At 31.2% G+C, this 22325-nt stretch overlaps 2 protein-coding genes across 2 annotated transcripts; one reads left to right on the top strand and one right to left on the bottom strand.

Annotated features, from left to right (window-relative positions):
• The first annotated feature begins 5520 nt into the window (after positions 1-5520).
• Positions 5521-14955, top strand: LOC137805611 (protein argonaute PNH1-like). Its single transcript, XM_068605550.1, has 11 exons — positions 5521-5692; positions 11734-11837; positions 11923-12039; positions 12263-12370; positions 12457-12528; positions 12633-12752; positions 12926-13085; positions 13412-13533; positions 13646-13783; positions 13862-14004; positions 14222-14955. The coding sequence occupies exons 1-11, from the start codon at positions 5521-5523 to the stop codon at positions 14286-14288; spliced, it is 1323 nt and encodes a 440-aa protein (XP_068461651.1). The 3' UTR covers positions 14289-14955.
• Positions 14956-17652: 2697 nt separating this feature from the next.
• LOC137807486 (GDP-fucose transporter 1) lies at positions 17653-19106 on the bottom strand. Its single transcript, XM_068608150.1, has one exon. The coding sequence runs from the start codon at positions 18814-18816 to the stop codon at positions 17761-17763; it is 1056 nt and encodes a 351-aa protein (XP_068464251.1). The 5' UTR covers positions 18817-19106; the 3' UTR covers positions 17653-17760.
• Between the last annotated feature and the right edge of the window lie 3219 nt (positions 19107-22325).

The following is a 22325-nucleotide window of genomic DNA, read 5'->3' as shown; positions in this document are numbered from 1 at the left end:
CACAAATCATATGTGTGGTCAGAAAGAGTTGTTTGCAGATTTGGATGACTCATTTCGCACAAAAGTGAAATTTGGTGATGGCAGGTTTGTTCCAATAACTGGAAAAAGGCGAATTCTTATTACATTGAATAATGGTGATCACAGTTATATTTATGATGTTTTCTATGTACCTGATATGAAAAGTAATATGTTGAGTATGGGACAATTGGCCGAAAAAGTTATGTGATGCACATAGTTGAAAATAAATTTTCAATTTTTTATAAAAAAGGTAATTTGATTCTTAAAACCTTTTTATCATAAAACTGCACGTTTCCAGCAAATATTCATATGGGTGATTTCAAGTGCTTGAATGCAATAGTGAATAATGAATCGTGGTTGTGACATTTACGCTTTGGGCACTTAAATTTTCAGAGTTTGGAAAATCTCTCCAAACGAAATTTAGTGAATGGTTTACCTCATATTCACCATCATCATCAATTGTGTGAGGCTTGCATTTTTGGAAAGAATCACAGGATACCATTTGTTAAGGAGCCTTGGCGTGCAAAATTTCTTTTAGAGCTTGTTCATACAGATGTTTGTGGCCCGATGAACATATCATCAATTGGAGGTAATAAGTATTTTTTAACCTTTATTGATGATTTTTTAAGGAAAACATGGATTTATCTATTGAAAAGCAAGGATGAGGTATTCCACTGCTTTAAAATATTTAAAGCATTTGTTGAAAGACAGAGTGACAGACAAATTAAGATGGTGCGTAGTGATGAAAGGGGTGAGTACAAGTCTAATGAGTTCAAGAGGCACTGTGAAGAACTTGGGTTGCAACATAACATAACTTGTCCCTACACACCTCAACACAACAAAGTTGTTGACAGAAAGAATAAAACAATCATGGACATGGCGAGGAGCATGCTTAAAGCGAAAGGTATGCCAAATTATTTTTGGGTTGAGGCCGTAACATGTGCGGTATGTTTGATAAACAGATCACCCACTCGGAGTGTTCCTAACACAACTCCGATTGAGGCATGGAGCATATTCAAACCCAATGTACAACACTTGAAGGTATTTGGGTCAATTACTTATGCTCATGTCCCCAAGGCAACAAGGTCGAAGTTGGATGATAAGGCAGAGAAAACCATTTTCATTGGATATAAGCACGGGGATACAAATTGTACATTCCAATGACAAAGAAGGAGATTGTTAGTCGTGATGTTACATTTGCCGAAGATGAGGAATGACAATGGAATGCAGCAACTGAAATGGATTAAAAAAACGATATATTTACGTTTTGAATGATAATGTGGAAGATGGAGTCACCCTTGAAGCACCTGCAGTTCAACCTAAAGCTGTAATTCAACCTGAAGTTGCAGCTCCAATTGCAACTATGATGGAGCGACCAAGAAGACAACAATGACAACCTGTACACCTTCAAGATTGTGAAGTAAATCTTGATGATGAAGTTGATGACAATGAAGAGTTGATTCACTTTGCTTTTCTTGCAGATTCAGAACCTGTGAGACTTATAGATGTCATTCAACACCCAGATGGGAAAAGGCTATCAATGAAGAATTAATGGCGATTGAGAAAAACAACATCATAACTCAAATTGGTTTTAATCTAGATATTCCAATTAAGATTTATGTTGACAATGTCTCTACAATTAATCTTGCAAAGAATTCGTTTTTTTTATCAAAGAAGTAAACACATTGATATTCGATATCACTTCCTACGAGACCAAGTTGGAAAGAACATGGTCAAATTGGAATACTGCAGATCAGAAGATCAGATTGCAGATATTTTCACTCACTAAGTCATTGAAGATCAATGCTTTCATCAAGTTAAGAGATATGTTGGTCGGGAAGGTTGTTTGAGATCAGAATTAAGGAAGGATGTTGGTTATTAATTTATATTTTATTATTATTAATTCTGATTTTATTACCCTTAAACTATTTTACCGTCGTTATTATTGCATTAATGGTCACAGGACGGTTAGTATTCATATTTTATAGCTTCCAGTCATTGTAATTTTATTATATATATTATTGAAGTAAATCAAAATGAATAAAATTAGTTCAACAGTTTTGCAATCTTGTGCAATTACTTTCAATCAGTTTCTACAAACCTTTTTCCTTTTCTTATTCCTTACAATTAATTCCTACACATAAATACATGTAAAAGGGTGAGAAATACATAAAAGGGTGAGAAATGTTGGAGACACGTGATGGGTTGTTAAGCTATCTTTAGTATGCCATCACATACACCTTTTTATTTTTCTAGATTTAGTTTGAAATCTTCCAATTCCCAACTGTTTTCTACAAAAGGGTATTTGGCGAGAAATATTGGTATGCATGGGTTTAGGGTGTGTGATAGTTGTTGTTGGGAACCTTAAGATGCAGACTCAAATGTCCTCATGCTTCTTCTCTTCTCCCACTAGCTTCCAAAACCATTCCATTCCATGTTTCCATAGATTCGATATGTTCACTTTATGAGATTTAGCAAGTGCCTCGTACATGCCACCTAAGCATCCACCTAGGATTTATTCTCTCGTGTCTCACGCACACTCATCAACTTAAGCCGCATTTATCCACGTGCCTATCTCCTCACTCCAGAAGCTAAACCAATTCACCTTAACGTTAAAAGCTTCGAATCACTATATATACCTCACCACCCTCTCCCTTTTCATCATCAATCAATTAAGCAACTGAATTCATATTTTACCTACATTATTATTGCTTCTACTTTTTCTTTTCTTTTTTTCAGTACCAAGTCAACATGGGGTCTCTGCTTCACAACACTTTGCTTCACCAAGATATTGTTCGCTATGATCAAGAATGGTGTGCGTACGACCAACTCATGAATCTTTTCGAAGGTGATGATGATGATAAAGATGACGGTGATTATGATTATGCCCCTGCAGCTTAAAAGATTAGAGATGTTGACGACAATTCATGCTCCTGCCACAAGTTAATTGCCAATGTTTGTTTAGAACTAAGTAGAGGAATAAGAAATATTTATATATATGCAATCCAACAGTTGTTGTCATAGTTTAGAGCGTGCTTGAGTGTATAATAACCTCATTTATCTTCTTAGAATATTAGTGAGAATTGAAGGAGCTACGTTAATTGTACCATGATGTTGTTGTGTAATACTTATTTATTGTTTCTATGTTATGCTTAACAAATTTAATATTATAACAAATTTTTATTATTTCTATGTTAACATACTTTAATGCAGCCGCTCATCATTAATTTATTTATTAACTAGAAGACCCCAAAATTTTACTTACAATTTCCAAATTCATGACCTTATAATGCAAAGACATCTGAAGCAATTCAAAGTATCGTGTGAAGTGAGATCACCAGTTTCTCTTTTGATATGCTGCCCAGCTTACGTTGTGTCCGGGAACTCAATATTTATTATCTCAAATCATCATATTGTACAAATTCAAGAGCTAATGATGTCATGTAAACTGAAGCTAAATTTATTCTTATTTAAGAAAACGTGTCAGGGTCATAGGATTTTCAATTTTCGATTTTCGTTCAGAATAAAAGTTGTCTTACATCTCCATGACTCGTATGGTGCATGACTTTGATTAAATTTAAGATTTATGTTTAACTAAATTTGTCACGTCAATATCTGATTTAAATACAAAATTAATATAATTAAAGTCGTATTACTCATTTACAATTTCATATATATATGAAATTTCGCTGATAAAATGAAATTAACAAATCTAAAGCCAGGCCGAGTGTTATCGGCTTTAGATTTATTGATTTTTTTTTAAAAAAAATAATAAAATAAATAATAAATAAAATTATTAAAATAAAAATTTTACAAAATTTTATAAAATAAAATTTTAAATGATAAGAAAACATAGATTAAGACGATTAAGACGCATTAAAAATAAAAGTTATTTAAAATGAGATAAGAAATGTAATATTCGAACGAGATTGAGAATACCAAAATTTTGAAAATCAATATTTTATTTTTTAGTATTTTTTATTTATATAATTTTGACTTTTAACGCTTTTGGATAGGGTTAGTGTTTTAGCACCACTCTTTTAATTAATTTTTCAAATAAAAATTATCAATTTTTTTAAAACTTATAAAATTTGTTAAATTAATAATTCAGTTAATTATTCTAATTTTTAAAAAAATAAAAAACAAAAAAAAAATCAAGAAGTTAAAGTCATGTCACATAACTTTAATATAAATTTCATACAAGTCGTGCATTTGTGACACTACCTCAATTATATTATTTTTACATTAAAGTTGTGCTAACGCAACACTACTTTAATTAAACATAATTCAAGACTTAGTGAAAGTCATGCAATACATCCTCAATAAAAACTTATTTCAAGTAAGATTGTAGACCTATGACATGAATTCAATGTTTTCATGCATCAATTCGTATGAAATTGTGTCAGCAAAACACAACTTGTTTAAATTATTAATAATTTTTTTCTACCTAAATTCATAATAAATTTCTCAAATTATTAATAATTTTTTTTACCTAAATTCATAATAAATTATACAAATTAGAACATTGAGTATAAAAAACTCACTTGCCTGCAATAAAATATTGTGGAATTAAACAAAATTAACTTATTAGACATGCATATGTGATTTCAACTAGTTCTTCAGTATTCTCTTCTCTCTTGATAATTTGTAAATAGTTACAAAAAAGGAAAGGAAGAAAAAAAGGTGAGAGAAAGTACAGGGGTTTCGAACGCCCAAAATAATAATAAGAGTTTAATGATCAATAAAAAAAAAACACTTCATGAAACTTTTAAAATGCGTATTATTGACATTAACAAACTTGTGATCTTTATGAATAAATGATAGTGTGAAAAAATTAAACCATTAAGATTTGTTTTCTCTCTAATATCAATAATAAAAGCCACTAGGAAAAGGTGATCATTGTTAATTAATTCCAACAGATGCTTTTGGTGAAGATAACAGATGATGAAATCGAACTAATTCCCCTTGTCGCCATAGTCCATTGGCCACAGAAAGGCCGAAAAGGGAAAGAAGAGACTAAAATAATCCATTAATTCACCTAAAGAACGATAAAGATTCGACGCTAATTAATTAATATAAAGATATAACCAAGTTTAGTATTAAAAGGCAAAGCACTAGCTAAACCAACCCCCTGAGGCCCCAAATCTTGCACTTTAAATGACCCAACCTTGCATTGAAGGATTGGTTATGCTTTTGTCACTCTCCAAGGTTCCAACAACACCAATATGTTGACATTTCTGGCTACTGTCTCCAGCTATTTTGCTGAGTTGTGTCCACAGGACTTCCTACGTGGCTTGTCGATACAGCACCACACATCCTGGGACTGGGTCATGCTCACACCCTAAGCATAAATCCACACACTTCCCTCGTGCCTTTCTTGTGCCACACGAGCTCCACACTTACCCTTCCCTTTATAAACACCATCCACTCTCTTCTCTACTCAAACTCAACTTACACCACTACTCTCTTATACCTTCTTCCATTTATTCTCTCCTACCAAAAATGGCATTCACTTCCAAGCTCATTGCCCCCTGCTGCAACAACCATCATGCTCTCCATCAGAATCATCATGCTCCGCCAACTTTCATTGAAGAAAGTGTTTTCAATGGGCATGGAGATTCTGTAAGTTTTGTCCCAGCTGCGTCCATGGAGGGTGACGACGACGACGACGACGGTAGTTACGACTACGCACCTGCAGCATAAACTATATGTTCGGTTACCTAGTACTATCCAACTTGTAGCGACTGACATACTAGAATGTCCGCTTCAACTCTTAATTATTAGTTTGGTGTCAATTAATTGAAAGCTATTAAATTGCAAAATTACGTGTTAGGTGACTTTATGTTGATGTAGGCATGCACTATATATATATATATATATGTGAATTGTTTAGCCACTGGGTTTGTTATCCAGAATGAGATGTGGATTAAATATGATGAGAAACGCAGTTGATTAATTTATGTTATCCACCATAATTTGCACCATCTTCTTCAAATGCTGACGTTACTCATTGTCTTATGTATCAATCAAGATGTCACAGATTAAATTAGTTCAGTTTTTTTTCCGTCTTGAGTTTTTCACCCTTTAATTTATTTGTCATTATGCATGGAGTTGCTATTGAAGGAACTTCCACATTTATTTCTTTCCTTGTTTTCTTAACTATTTTACTTTTATTTGCTCTTTCAGTGCCCGTCCTTGTCTATTAAATTCCTAATTTGAATCCACTGAAGACCCGTTATATAGCTCACATGTGTTTACTTTTCTCTTGTGATTTTTCTGTAAAAGTTTGGTCCTTCTCCTCCTATCTCAGATAAGGCGACCCACATGGGCCACCAGACAGAACCATACCAAGAACATAAATGTTAGTAATTTGAGTGTCTGTTTGTTTCAAAAAATGAAATATAAATATCAGTTTGGTTTCAATGCATTCTCTCACTTTCAACTAATAGCAAGTCAGAAAAAAATGAAACTTTTTGCATAGTTATTATATCATACTATATGACAATTTATACTTGTGATAATTGCAGGGTGGAGGGTCCAATTAAAAACGTGATATGTGAGTACAATAAATGCAAAGTAGTACAATAGAAATAGATGTTCAAAACGTAAGTGCATTAACAACACGGATCCTATAACTAAATATGATAATCTGCAATACTATTTATTACCCTAAATATTTGTAGCTGGAGCTCATCTAAATAATCCAAAATGAGATCATCTGAAATTTTATGTGAACGTGTGTATTTAGTTCTTATTTAGCATATATATGTTGTACATTCAATTTGTGATCATATATGAGTGAATTACGGATATTTGTCTGCATTATGTTCATTTGTGTTTTACTAACGGAATATTAATGATGTGATGCTTGAGGTGGTTTATATCAAACTTTGATATTTTCCTATGAAATAGACAATATGTAGAATGATTATAATGTTTATGGGATAATATACTGAGAATTTGTGTTTTAAATTCAGGAAAGTTAGCTGTAAACTTTAGATTCTAAATTTGCACATTACACAATGACCTATTTTGAGCATGAGTTTGATTCGTTTTGTGGAAAGTACTTGCTTTTGAGAAGGAAAAAAGAGAAATAGTTTGATATACGAGAGGATGGTAAAAGATAATTGAAAGGTTTTAGCTCCAAAACAATCAAATTCAATTTTAATAATTTTTTCAAAATCTACGTGTTAAATCAGTTAGTTGAATAAATTCTTTTAGCTTGCGTTTTATTTTAAGTAAAAAAAAACTAAAAAATAGTAATTTGATTATACAAGCTTTGTTAAATTTAGAGATTTAACTATAGAATAAGGGTTCTTTTCTCAATAATTTTTTTTTATCGGCAAAAGCACCATTCAACGAAATATTTTATTTATAAAACTGATAATTTTTAAAAAATTATGCATTTGCATAATTGTATTTACAAGCAGGACTTTATAAAGACAAAAACAAATATACTTCTAAATACTACTTTTTTTTTTAATTATTTGAATTCAAAGTTGTCATAACTAATGCAACTGTATTATTTTTAATAGATTAATAAGTATAATTTTTCTTATAATTCTTTATTGCATAGATTTTTGTTGTGTTAATACAATACATGGTAGACTATCAACATGATAAAAATTTATAGAACAAAGACCCGAAGAAAAAAAATTAGAAGACTGACAATTATGGGATAAGTTTTTATTTATTTATTTAATGTCTTTATGTGAATTAATTAATATTTGTCCTTTAACTTGTTGATTAATTACTTTTTTATTAAAAAATCAACTTTAATTTTAAAAAAATTACCTTTAAGCAAAAAATTAAATATACAGTTCTTTAATAATAAAAAGTTATGCTTATAAATCAAACACTATTTCATGTAATAAAGAAGAATAATAATAATCAAAGTTGTAGAAGCCCGTATGATTTCTTATTAAAGAAATTAAAATAAAGAAAGTTGTATTCATTAAGAAAACTTCTAATCAACAAAAATAAATCAAATAAAAGGGAAGTCATACTACCACATACTATCTTTAAATTTATTGTTTAGTGATATATTTATGATGAATTATCAACTACGAGTTACTTGTGGTTCTTAAATTTCAATTAAGTCTTAATTAAGTTTTATCTTTACATAGTTGTTTTATGTGTTGACACTTGGCAGGTTATGTCTTATATGTAACTAAGGATTACACGTGATCCTCAAACTTCTATTATGAATCATGAAATGAAAAATAATAATTTCACCTTAAAAAAATTACATTCATTTTACAGTTTTTTAATAATATAATAATACTCATTAGAATTTTAAATTAAAAACAAAATAAATATTATTAAAATATCATTATTTTAAGTTATCAAATAAGTGTTTGTGTTTGGTGGATGTTAAAGTGTGAGCACTTTTTTCAAGTTTTAATTTTTTTTCTTTACATGTGTGTTATTAAGTGTGTTTGGAGTTAAAACTTGCTTGATTATGTCTAAGTAGGCACTTAAGGATGACTTGTTGGTCTCAAACTTTAATCAGACATTTCATCTAAGTGTGTTAAGTACTTTCTTTAAGTGTTCAATTAAGTGTACTCTGAGTTGGAATGTCATAGACAAGTGTATTTTGAGTTGGAATGTAATCTACATGTCACTTACACTACAAAGAAAATCATCAAATAGAAATCAATTTTAGAAAAAATAATAATTAGTTATTATAATAACTAAATTAAAGATTATTTTATAGACTATTTTTTTTTATTTTCTAAATTAGATTCTATTATTGTTAAATAGTTTCTAAATTGTTATCTAATTAACTACTAAGGTTTTAACTATCAATTATTTAGATTCTAAATTTAGTAGCAAAAACTATCAATAATCTTAATAAACTTTTCCATATATATAACCATATAATAAGTTAAATAAGAGCTTGAAAATTTTAATAACAATATCAAAGAGTAGTATGACATTTTTCCTTACATCTCTTTGCTCCGATTTTTTTAAAAAGTTTGTCTATTGTTATTTAAAATTATTTTAAAATTAATATTATATCATAATATAACAATTTAAAGTAATAACTATTTTTTATTTAAATGTTTAAAATTTAAATAAAAAAAGAAAAAAATGTATGAATAAAGATTAGACATTTATTCTTTATTATATTCAGATTAACTCTATTTAAGTTTGGAGAAAATTCTAACTATTCTTATTTTATTATATTTTAGACATGATCAAGAGAGAGAAATAAAGAATATATAAACAGATCAAAGTTAAGTTTTTAGTAAATGGTTCAATCTCTATTAAGATTATTTTCTCTTTTTTTCTTTTTGGATAGTTTGTCAAATGAAGATGTTGTACAAATAAGAATTGATAGTTTGTAAAGCTTATTTGAAGTTAGACCGAACTTCTGAAAGTGTCAATGAAAACTTAAAGGTTTAATGCGTAGAAAGTTGATGGTTGGATTCTTAAATATATGCATATAGACATTATTATATATATATATATATATATATATATATATATATTATTGAGTATTATTTGAGATAATGTGAAATATACATGTTAAAGATTAATTGAAAGTTGTAAACAATGTAAAAGTTGTATTTTGATGAACTAATTTATATTTTGGTTGGTGTTTTCATTATTTTTCTTCTTTGTTGGTTAAAATGTGAGCTCTTAGGTTGGATATCACTCTAGCAAAGGATAACTACTCAAGCGATGTACAAACGGTGTGTAATGATTACATTCATCGCTCATTATCCTTTAAACAACATTGTGACCACTCAAATGATGGAACGGTGACTCAAGTGAAAGAAAGATTGAGGTAACTGTTGGTTATTAATTCTGATTTTATTATTATTAATTCTGATTTTATTACCCTTAAACTATTTTACCCTTATATTGCATTAATGGTCAGTTTATAGGCTGGTTAGTATTCCTATTTGATAGCTTACCGTAATTGTAATTTATTATATATATGATTGAGTAAATCAAAATGAATAAGATCAGTTTTGCAATCTTGTACAATTACGTTCAATCAGTTGCTATAAGCTTTTGCCTTTTCTTATTTCCTTCAATTAGTTCCTACAGTAACTCTTTCTTCTTTGCAAGAATATGACTCAAGCAACAACTTGGTCGATCAAGCGAGATTGGTGATGGTGTTCATGGATTCCAAAATCTTAGGAATTCATGTAGATACATCAAGACTTTCAAACAAAGATTGGTCCCTCAAACATAAGTGGAGTGGTGACTAGTGCTTGGAACTTGTTGGAAGAAGTCCAACACATGTGTATGAGTCAAGAGTTGTGAGAGACCAATTAAACACAAATATAATTTGTATAATATAGTTTAAATTATTTTTTAAAATAATTCAATGTGGTACATTGTGTTAGATTGTCTTTCACGACATTAAGTGAGTAATGACTTCACACACTTGAAATTTTATTTGGAACACGTAACAATGTGAGTAATAATTTTATTTAGAGGCTGAAATCTTAGAGGTCTGCTTCATACCTCCTCCCAAAATAATCAAATGAGCAATTTATGGAGAAATCCAAATGACCTCAAATACATATTTTAATGTGACTATCATTAACACAACGGTTCATGAATTGGATATTAATTACATCCGCAAAACCCTCCAATTCAATCTATCTATAACCTGATTATACTATTGACATGCAACTATTATTGATATCTACGAAAATATTAAGACTGTGCGAGGCATTTCATCTTGAATTGAAGTGTCCATGTTTGGAAAGAACTGCAAATCAAATTTTGCTGTGATCTGCTTGAGAGCAGAGAGATTCAGCACTAATGTTTTTCATTCACATGCCTTGTATGGTAGTACAACACAATTCTATGGTTTTATAACAACACCAAGTAATTTAGCAGAGCAATCTGAAGTAGTTATCTCCATCTCCGGTATTATAAAAATGGAAGTCGAAGACAAAACAATGCCCTGCATGAGATGTGATAACAGAGCAGAAATAATTGGAAGCTGAAGCCTCTTATCGGAAAACTTTCGGGATCAATTGAGAATTGCGTGGTGTTATTTTCACGTTACCAGTGCAACACCGCAGGAAATAGGGCCGCAGCCAGTAGCTTGTAACAAGGAGCTACATTTCCATCAAATTAATCATGAACTTTGAATAGCATTTCATGAAATGAAATTAAGCTTTTATAAGATGTTCTGAACCACAACGCCAATGTAATCTAATATCACTCATCATCACTGGTGGAAACAAGTTCTTAAAAGATTTCCTTATCCAAAAGACAGTCAATGAGGCTTCCATAATTCAACACTACTACCAAAACTGAGTAATGGAAGCTTGCTTTCACCACCAAAACACAAATTCAATGACAGAAAAAAAAATGGAATAACATCTATCTCTTTAGTCTTTTTAACATTTCATTTATAATTAATTCTAAAAACTTATTATATTTTGAATCAGACATTGATTTTTGAGTTGTGTTTAAGAACAGGTTTTAAAATTAAAAATATCAGACAAATGCTTAGTGCATGGTCCATGGGGATTTGTCCTATGACTTGTCATTGAACACCCTAAATGGCAAGAGGCTATGAAAGAAGAATTGATGGCGATGGAGAAAAACAATATCATAACTCAAATTGGTTTTAATCTAGATGTTCCAATTAATCTTGCAAAGAATCCAGTTTTTCATCAAAGAAGTAAATACATTGATATTCGATTACAATCTTGATATTCGATTACAATCCTACATCAGTCGTTGATTACTTCCAAGAAATGTATGGATATACAATTATATATTCTCATCTATCCTGCCTTCAAGTAGGAAGCCAAAAGAAGGTGAACTATTTGCCTCTGGAGGTAAGCTCTTTGTTCATTTATTGAACCTATTTTCTTCTTTGTACATTATGTTTCAATGAACAATTCGTCGTGAATCTTATCCCAGGCATGTAAGATAGTTGGGGGCCAGAGATATACAAAAGGGCTTAACGAAAAGCAGATAACTTCTCTGCTAAAGGTCTCATGCCAGAGACCACGTGAACAAGAGACAGGCATTCTAAAGGTCATTGTCATGGATTCTTGATATCACTCTCCAACCTTTATTTTCTTCTTTATATTTTAATTTTTGTCAGAATCAATTGGAAACTGAAGAACCGTGACATGTGTGATAAATTGCAGTTGTTTGAAGTTTTCTTTTTCAGTCATTTATTCTCTTTACAAACAGAAAATTTGTGTGTACTGTGGTTTGGTTAGATTAATTTATAACTTTCCCTGTGTACTACCAGGCAATTCAACAAAATAATTATGAGTATAATCCCTATGTAAAGGAGTTTGGTATCAGCATCGATAGCAAACTTGCATCAGTTGAAGCTCGGGTTCTTCCTGCTCCATGGGTAATTTTCCTATAGTTAAATTGGTCAATTATTGTTAGCTTTTGGCATTCTGCTGATAGTACATTTTGGCTCTTCTATCTTCAAAGTTGAAATATCACGACACTGGAAGAGAGAAAGAACACTTGCAACAAGTTGGTCAATGGAACATGATGAACAAGGTTAGCTCGTACATTAAAAAAATATAGTTATAATTTTTTTACGTTAAAGTAAAAATTCTTGTTCCCACTTCTAGGCTGAATTTAATGTTGTTATTTCAATGTAGAAAGTTATAAACGGAAGCATTGTAAGATATTGGGCATGTATCAATTTCTCACGAAGTATCCAAGAAATTGCTCGCGGGTTTTGCCAACAGTTGGTTCAAATGTGCCAAATCTCAGGCATGGTAAAGTTTCAAATTTTGGTTATACCGTTTTAAGAAGATTTACATCAGAGACTGCTTGTTTGAGCAGCACTAGAAGTTCACATCACTTTTCCAATTATAACCATTCTTTCTCGTTATTCTATATCATTATCAATTTATCTTGTACACCTGTATACATTTTTTTCTTTTCACAGGAATTTAGTCTAGACCCTGTGATTCCTATATATTCAGCAAGACCTGATATGGTAAAGAAAGCCTTGAAGTACGTACATTCTGCTGTACGAGATAAACTAGGTGGGAAAGAACTGGAGTTGCTGATTGCCATTCTTCCAGACAACAATGGCTCTCTGTATGGTATGATTCCAAGTCACTCCAATATTTCCAGTCATTAGCATCAGTTCATGAGAATAGCTACCATGGCAGAGGTGTATATAGAAATGTTAAGAGGTTCTAGTAGTACCTCACTCTAAGAGTATAGATCAACTTTCTTTGTTTTACATGCATATGAAAATTTAAACTTTTGCCCTCTGAGAGGTTCTAGTATCTTACTACTACATTCCTTGTCGTCTTTCCAAGAAAAAGAGCCTGAGCATTTATCTTCTCCGTAGTCATTCCAATTTTTCTGCGGATGATTACTCCATATTTCATGCTCGCACTTAAAAATCGAATTCTTCTTTCAGGTGATCTCAAAAGAATCTGCGAAACAGATCTGGGGTTGATTTCTCAGTGCTGCCTTTCAAAACACGTATTCAAGATCAATAGACAGTATCTGGCAAATGTTGCCCTAAAGATCAATGTCAAGGTATGTTCTTAACTTCTTATATAATTGAAGTTATCTATCAAAACTACTATCCGAAAGAGTGGTTATTTTCTACTCATTAATATTCACCCACCTTTCTTTTTTTCATTTTTAGTTGGGAGGAAGGAACACAGTTCTTTTAGATGCCCTAAGTTGGAGGATCCCATTGGTTAGTGACATTCCAACAATAATTTTTGGAGCTGATGTAACCCATCCAGAATCTGGAGAGGACCCTTGTCCATCCATTGCTGCTGTAAGTATTTCCAAAATCCTATAGGCTATAACTTATATAGCTTGCCATATATTTGGTCTTCTGATTACTGTTATTCAGGTTGTAGCCTCCCAGGACTGGCCGGAAGTAACAAAGTATGCAGGATTAGTATGTGCTCAGCCTCATCGTGAGGAACTCATTCAAGATCTTTTTAAATGTTGGAAGGATCCTCATCATGGTATAGTTTATGGTGGCATGATCAGGTACTTAGTAGCAGCCTGACCATTTTTCATTAGGTATTGACTTGATTGTCTTGTTAAGCCTGAAAATGTCTTTGTTGACATTGTTTAAATTGCCTGATGAGAAAGGTTTCTGTTCTTGCTGAAGCTTTTCCTTTTCACTTGATGGTTTTGCATTGATTACCTGTAATTATTCAACATCAGCTACCATCATGAATCATACTATTCTGTGCTACTGCAGAGAGCTGTTACTCTCGTTTAAGAAGGCAAGAGGACAAAAACCGTTGAGAATAATATTTTACAGGTAAGGTTGATCTGTTTTAATATTAGAAGAAAAAAAAAAGTGTTCTTGCAGAGGAAGCCAGGGACTTGGACATATTACAGTTATACAAGTGGGATAATGGAGGATTGTCTATATTATTTATAGTGATTAAGTATATTTACAGGGATGGGGTAAGTGAAGGAGAATTATTTGGGATAATGTGAAATATACATGTTAAGGATTAATTGAAAGTTATAAACAATGTAAAAGTTGTATTTTGATGAACTAATTTATATTTTGATTGGAGTTTTCATTTTTTTTTTCTTTGTTGGTTGAAATGTGAGCTCTTTGGTTGGACATCACTCTAGCAATAGATAATTACTCAAACGATGCACAAGTGGTGGGTAATGATTACACTTGCAAGGATATGATTCAAGCTACAACATGGTCGTTCAAGCGAGGTTGATGATGGTGTTCATGGATTATGAAATCTAAGAAATTCATGCAAATATATGAAGACTTTCAAACAAAGATTGGCCACTCAAACATAAATGGAGTGGTGGGTAGTGCTTGAAACTTGTTAGAAGAAGTCCAACACATGTGTATGACTCAAGAGTTGTGAGAAGACCAATTCAACACACATATAATTTGTATAATATAGTTTAAATTATTTTTTAAAATAATTCATGTTAGATTGTCTTTAACAACATTAATTGAGTAATGACTTAACACACTTGAAATTTTATTTGGAAAAGGTAACAATTTTGTTGAGTTGAAGTGAAATTTGTGTTTTTTATGTAATTCTCTAATTAATCTTCTTTATAATTATAACATTTTATACTTTTATAATATACAACTATGCGTCATCATAGTAGAAAACGAATTGGTCACCAATTTAGACTTTGACCTGAATAATCTCTCGTTTAATAAAAAGAACAATCAAGAAGCAAATCACACATCGATAACTGAATAGAGAAAGGCATAGTGATGGATGGATAATCAACGTTTTCCTTAGTCAATCCTCCTAATCCCTTAGGTAATGCTCAAACAACTTAGTCTAAGTAGTTGAATTTTAGAGAATGCAATTTACTGAGAGAGATGTTAAAAATACCAAAAACAATTCGATGCCAGAAAATCCACTGTAAACATTTAGAGGCTGAAATCTTAGAGGTCTGCTTCATACCTCCTCCCAAAATAATCAGGTGAGCAATTTATGGAGAAATCCAAATGACCCCAAATACATATTTTAATGTGACTATCATTAACCCAACGGTTCATGAATTGGATATTAATTACATCCGCAAACCCTCCAATTCAATCATCTATAACCTGGTTATACTATTGACATGCAACTATTATTGATATCTACGAAAATATTAGAATGTGCGAGGCATTTCATCTTGAATTGAAGTGTCCGTGTTTGGAAGGAACTGCAAATCAAATTTTGCTGTGATCTGCTTGAGAGCAGAGAGATTCAGCACTAATGTTTTTCATTCACATGCCTTGTATGGTAGTACAACACAATTCTATGGTTTTATAACACCACCAAGTAATTTAGCAGAGCGATCTAAAGAAGTTATTTCCATCTCCGGTATTATAAAAATGGAAGTCGAAGACTAAACCATGCCCTGCATGAGATGTGATAACAGAGCAGAAATAATTGGAAGCTGAAGGATCTTATCGGAAAACCTTCGGGATCGATTGAGAATTGCGTGGTGTTATTTCCACGTTACCAGTGCAACACCGCAGGAAATAGGGCCGCAGCCAGTAGCTTGTAACAAGGAGCTACATTTCCATCAAATTAATCATGAAATTTGAATAGCAATTCATGAAATTAAGCTTTTATATGATGTTCTGAACCACAACGCCAATGTAATCTAATATCACTCATCATCACTGGTGGAAACAAGTTCTTAAAAGATTTCCTTATCCAAAAGACAGTCAATGAGGCTTCCATAATTCAACACTACTACCAAAACTGACTAACGGAAGCTTTCACCACCAAAACACAAATTCAATGACAGAAAAAAAATGGAATAACATCTATCTCTTTAGTCTTTTTAACACTTCATTTATAATTAATTCTAAAAAGTTAATATATTTTGAATCAGAGATTATTTTTTAAGTTGTGTTTAAGAACAGTTATTAAAATTGAAAATATCAGACAAATGCTTAGTGCATCAAACAAGGTCCAATGACTATGAGAGGTGCTCCATATAAAAAGCACTCGCCAAAAGGTTTTGTTGTGCATGATATGGGAAATGAATATCATATTTTCAATTGAATTAAGTAGTAATTGACCAAAAACAGTATTCAAAGAAGAATTTCATATCCTAGTAGTATTAACTTCAATGCAGCAATCGAAACCATTGGCAGATGCTGCAGGGGAGAACAAAATAGAGCAAAAATTTAAAATACAATACCTAGGTGAATATGACATTACAGTCCCTAAATCATGCGCCATATAGATTCTCAATATCTACATTTAAACTATTGGACTTCTCCACTACACTTCATAGTATTTTGTTTTAACAACACCTATTTTCCTTTTCTCAGCCCGTTCCATTTCTCTTACACTTGGTTTGATTTGGAGAATAAATGAATGAAGATGTGTGAGGATGAAAAAGAAGAGAAATAATTTTAAGAAATGGTGGAACTGGCTATAGTATTTCTCACATGTTTAAACTCATTTTTCTATTTCTTTCCTCATTCTTTATTTCTCATTTATTTACACTTTACTAACTTATTTCCATCTCATCCGTTTCTCTTTTTTCAACCAAACAAAACATAGGATTGCAGCTTAAAAATTAACATTAAGTTGTGTTGAATCATACACAAGCGGTGTAACTAAAACGGTTAAAGGTGGACTAAGAGTCTGCTTAGATAACTTTCTTAAATAACACTTCAAAAAATAAGGTAATTGAAATTAACTTCTTCTATAATTATAGAAGAAGCTCATTTCACTTGATTTACTTATTTCCTTGTTGAGAAGTTTATCAAAACAAGACCTAAATCTCACTCGTTGCCTAAGCAGAAATCATTAAGAAAACAGGATATAGGTTTTTCAGACAATTTAAGGCCACTAATTCACAGGGCACCTGGTCCAAACAGAGTCAAATTTGCCAAAGAAAATGGCAACTCGGGCCTAAATCTATAACTTGGGGTCCTTGGGGGAAACAACTAGCTTTACTAAGTTTAAAGGTATCGCTTATCAGTCAGGAAATATCACAGTTCGTTCAATAACAAAAGCATAACATTGAGACGTGAATTTTTCAATACTACACCTTCCCTAGATAGTGAAGTGGTGAAGACGGAGACCATGGAAATGAAACAGCCAGCCATATATTAAAATCACAACAGCAGTAAAACTGGGAGAGAAGAAAGTATGCAGGCAAAATTGAAATTCCACATTGTAGTGAAAACAATTCCTCACATTGCATAAAAATTCCTTAATGTTGAAATAAGACAATAATTATACAGTCAATGCAGCTTAAACATGAAATAAATAGTACAAATGTTCATCTAGAGATAAGTTTACCCATCCCATCACTCTCACCTGCCAAGTCATCATCACTACCGTCGCCGCCGCCAATACTACCAAGTTTGCTGTTTTCGATATCCAACTGCTTAGGCTGGACCGGAGCATTTACAGGCCCAGTGACGGACTGTTGATAAAGAACCCCCCCAGCAATGGTGAAAAGCAAACAAACCAACCCAACAGGGCTAGCATGCTTATCCCAAATGAGGACGTTGATCGCCACGGTAAGGAACTTGTTGACCACACCGGTAACGGTGAACGCCGTGGCGGAAACGGCCCTTCTGGCGGCGAAGCCGAAGAAACTGATGAGCAACCCGAACAGACAAGACAATGAGACGGCGTAGAAGGCAGCGGGGTCAAAGATGCCGGATCTAAGTGCGGCGAGAACCTGGACGTTCTCGCCGGTGAGGAACCAGAAGAATGGCGCCATCATAAGGGAGAGGAGGTTGTTGTAGAAGACGAAGCCCCAGGTGTTGAGGCCGAGGTTCATGACCATGTGTTTGATGTAGACCATCTCGGTGGTGATGGTGATGAGGTAGGCGAGGGCCCAGGAGTAGGCGGTGAGGGTGAAGGCGGAGTCGGTGGCGACGTAACCGACGGCGGAGGCGAGGATGAGGAAGAGGGAGAGGAAGGTGAGGTTGGAGGGGCAGGGCTGGGCGCGGAAGGCGGTGTCGGCGAGGGCAACGAGGAGAGGGGTGAGGGAGCGGAAGACGATGAAGGTGTCGACGTTGGCGTGGCGGAGGAGGTTGGTGTTGGTGAAGATGGCGAGGTAGAAGACGAAAGCGGCGGGGAAGAATTTCTTTGCGATGGGGATGGTGAAGGGGTCATGGTGGAGAAACCCTATCTTGCCGAGGATGTAGACGCCGAGCGCGGAGGTGAGGTACTGGAGCGCAGTTAAGAGGCCTGGGTAGTTGAATTTGGTGATGGCGTATTTGTTGATTATTGCCAGAAGGCTCGAACAGACTGCGTAGCCCACCACCACTCCGCTCGTCGTGTAGTACTGTTGCTTCCACGAATCCAATCGACCCAACGACATTGTGAACAAATGGAAGAATAAGAAGAAGAAGAAGAAGAAGATGATTGTGGAATGAGAATGGGAACGGATCACCCACGCCCTAATATAGATCTGAGAGTGTGAATGCGAATGGCACACGCAGAGGGTCTGGAGAAGAGGACAATTATTTACTGCACCCTCTCACCCACACTTATTTCTTCCTTTCCATTCAGACTTCCTGTGGTACGACCGATACAGGGAAACATCCAAACCAAACCGATCTCCATACCTCCATAGCTAAATTCCTAATATGTTTTTCCTACATTCTACTTTTTACTCTTTCCATAACATATTCTTTTTATAAATAAAATAATATATTATATCAACTAAAACCAAATTTAGTTTTAATTAATATACATTTTTATATTGTTTACTTTTTCTTCTATCATCCAAACATTTTTTTAGTTTCTATTATTTAACATTCCACAGATACGCTGTGTCTAGATTAGCGAGGGAATCTTTAGAGGAAAAAATATTGATTTGAAGAAAAGTATTTAAATAGGTTATTTGAATTAAGGTTAATAAAGAAAGAAGGAAAAAGAAAAGTTTTGAATTATGGAATGAGTGTCATTAAAATTATAATTTTTTTTAATTGATGAAAAAGTAATATTATAAAATTTTCTTTATAATTAAAAATAAATATAATTTACTTGTTTGTAGATTTTAATTATTTATAATTAAAATATTATGTGTAAAATTGATTTTGAAAAAATATGAATTATATAATATTTTAAAAATTGTTAAAAAATATTTTATTTTCGATTAAAAAATAAATTTAAAATTAAGAATTGTAAAGTATGTGTAAATATAGTAAATTTTAATAAATTAAAGTTAAATTAATCCATAAAATGTGTGAATATTAAACAAAATACATTACAATTATATATGAAAAAAAACATAATGTTATAATAATTCCTTAATATTAATAACAATGATATAATCTAATATTATCTATAATTTTTATATTTAAATAAAACACTTGAATTTGAGATTTTCAAAATAGGAAGCTTTCGGTGTCAGAAAATGTTTCAAATTTTGGAATTGGAATTACAAACAATGCTCAAAGTCATTGATATAAAATACTTAGCCTCTCATGGTATGAGGGTGATTATTGTTTAAAGGATTGAAAAGGAAAAAAGAGTTTCTAGTATTAGAGCGAGAAGAAAAGTGCAGAAAGTGAAAAAAAACTTTCTATGTTTGATGGAGAAGATTTGGTGAGGAAGTATTTGATTTTATTATATTGCCTATCACCTATTACTTATAATTTTCAAATAATTAATTAATTTTTTATCAATTTTTAAATATAAGGATAAATGTGTAAAATTACATTTTTATCAATTAAAAAAATATAATTTTAATCACACTCATCACACATATCACTCATAAACTTTTATTAACTTTTTCTACATTTTTCACTCTATTTACCTTAATCCAAATATCTTAACTTTCTTTACATTTTCTTTCCAAATCATCTCAAATTCACTAGGTTATTTTCACTCCCTAATCCAAACAAAACCTTAAAATCTTGATTAGTGACTTATCCATCAAAAGTATATTTAAACTTACTTTGAATAATATATTATAAGATATGCAATAGAGCAATTTAATCTTCTTTTTATTATTTTATTGATCTTTATCTTATTATTTAAAGAATAAAAATATATATAACAACGTTACCACTAAATAAAATAACATTTATTTCGTACTCATGCTTATTTTATTTTATTATTATAATTTTCATCTCTTACTTATTTGGACGTGATAATTTTAAACAAGTAGATTTCTATTTGATGTCAACTACTAACAAAGAGTTCATAAGAAAGTTTCATCCTTTCCATGAACTTATTAGAAAAAACACTTCACATTTCAATAAGAAAGAATAGGTTAATAATGAGTTTAAATAAAATGCATAAATTATTTATTCAATCTCTAATACCTTCATTGTAAAAAAAAAAATAACACTTGTATAATCTTAAATAAAGTTATTCAAAAATATTTGAACTGAATAAAATTAATTATTAACTAAGTTTAATCGAGTGTAAAAAAAATTACACTAAAAATATTATTATATTATTATGGCTTTTGAAAAGTGAAGTGCTCCTAAACATGACTTTTTAAACTAAATTGAATTATAAGCTATGAAATTAGAAAATATGTACTTTAATTTAATGTTTTGTTTGAATTGTAGAGAGAGAATAAGTAAATTTGTGGGGATTAGAAAAGATGTGTGAGGTTTTTTGGTTTGAGGAATGATATCATGGATTTGAGAGATGATAGAATGAATTTGTGAGGATAATTTATTGAAATTTGTCACTGATGTGATAGTTGAAATGAAATTTAGAAATTATTTTAAATGTGTAAAATGTAAGTTTACAAATTTCTATTTGTTATTAAAAAATATTTAAATAATGAACTATGATATTTTTTTTATAACTTTGAGTTAATTAAAATTTTCTAATATATAATATCTAATTACTTTTATTTTTTAATAAAAAATTTTTAAAAAAATACAATAGAAAATATTTTGTGTTAAATTAAAATAAATTTATTAAATATAACTAAATTTATGAAAATACTATTTACTATTTTACTTTTACACATTTGTTATTTTATATAATTATATATATTTTATTGATATTATAATTTTATTTTATTATTTTATTATTTATAATTATATGTTGTTATTAATAGTATAATTAAAAATATTTTTGAAAATATTAAATAAATTTATGTAATATTTAATTTTATATACCGTAATAAATACATACATAAGGATATTTAGATAAAATGTAAAATTTTACATAAAATCTATAAAAATCTATTCATTTGTGTGAAAAATGAAAAAAAATAAAAAAACTCTCACCCTCTCCTCGTTAACATCTCTCTCAACCTTAAAATCACTAAAATCAATACAATCCCTCATTAACCTCTCCCTCAACCTTAAAATCACTAAAATCAATACAAAAAGCACTCAATTTCTCTTCCCTCATAATCCATACATGAAAACAAACACAGTATAAAATAAGTTGTTGGTTGGTAATAATTCATTTTTATATTTTAAATTATTATACAATTTATATAAATTTTAAAATGAAGTTCAATTGTACAATACTTTTCAGCTGAAATTAATGCTTTTTTGCATCCATAATGATAAGTTTATACCAAAAGGTTTAAGGCTTGGCGTGGCGGATTACGTGGACATAGATTGGGACTAGAGCTTTTGTTATGCCTCCGGATCACCGTCAAATAATTTTATAAGTTTGACAAATGCTTTCTACACCCGATCATTTTTAACCTGTACCTAACATATTTTTTTAATTTTCAAAAATACCTTTAATTCTGGAAATAAAAATTCAGAATTGAAAATAATATATTCTGGAAAAATAAATCCGGAAGTGATTATTGAGTTCTGGAAATAAATATTCGAAAACAAAGATTAAAATTCTATTTCGGAAAAAAAATTCAGAATTGAAAAATAATACATTCCAAAA

Source organism: Phaseolus vulgaris, chromosome 3 (genome assembly GCF_000499845.2).
Source record: "Phaseolus vulgaris cultivar G19833 chromosome 3, P. vulgaris v2.0, whole genome shotgun sequence".
In the NCBI taxonomy this organism is placed as follows: Eukaryota; Viridiplantae; Streptophyta; class Magnoliopsida; order Fabales; family Fabaceae; genus Phaseolus; species Phaseolus vulgaris.
This window is presented reverse-complemented; position numbering and strand designations above follow the sequence as displayed.

Excerpts from the sequence above, each read along its gene's own strand:
- LOC137805611 (XM_068605550.1), top strand. The coding sequence starts at position 5,521 with ATGGCATTCACTTCCAAGCTCATTGCCCCCTGCTGCAACAACCATCAT. Across the intron at positions 11,838-11,922 it reads TGAACTATTTGCCTCTGGAG|GCATGTAAGATAGTTGGGGG; the intron begins GTAAGCTCTTTG and ends ATCTTATCCCAG. Across the intron at positions 13,784-13,861 it reads CTTGTCCATCCATTGCTGCT|GTTGTAGCCTCCCAGGACTG; the intron begins GTAAGTATTTCC and ends ACTGTTATTCAG.
- LOC137807486 (XM_068608150.1), bottom strand. The coding sequence starts at position 18,816 with ATGTCGTTGGGTCGATTGGATTCGTGGAAGCAACAGTACTACACGACG.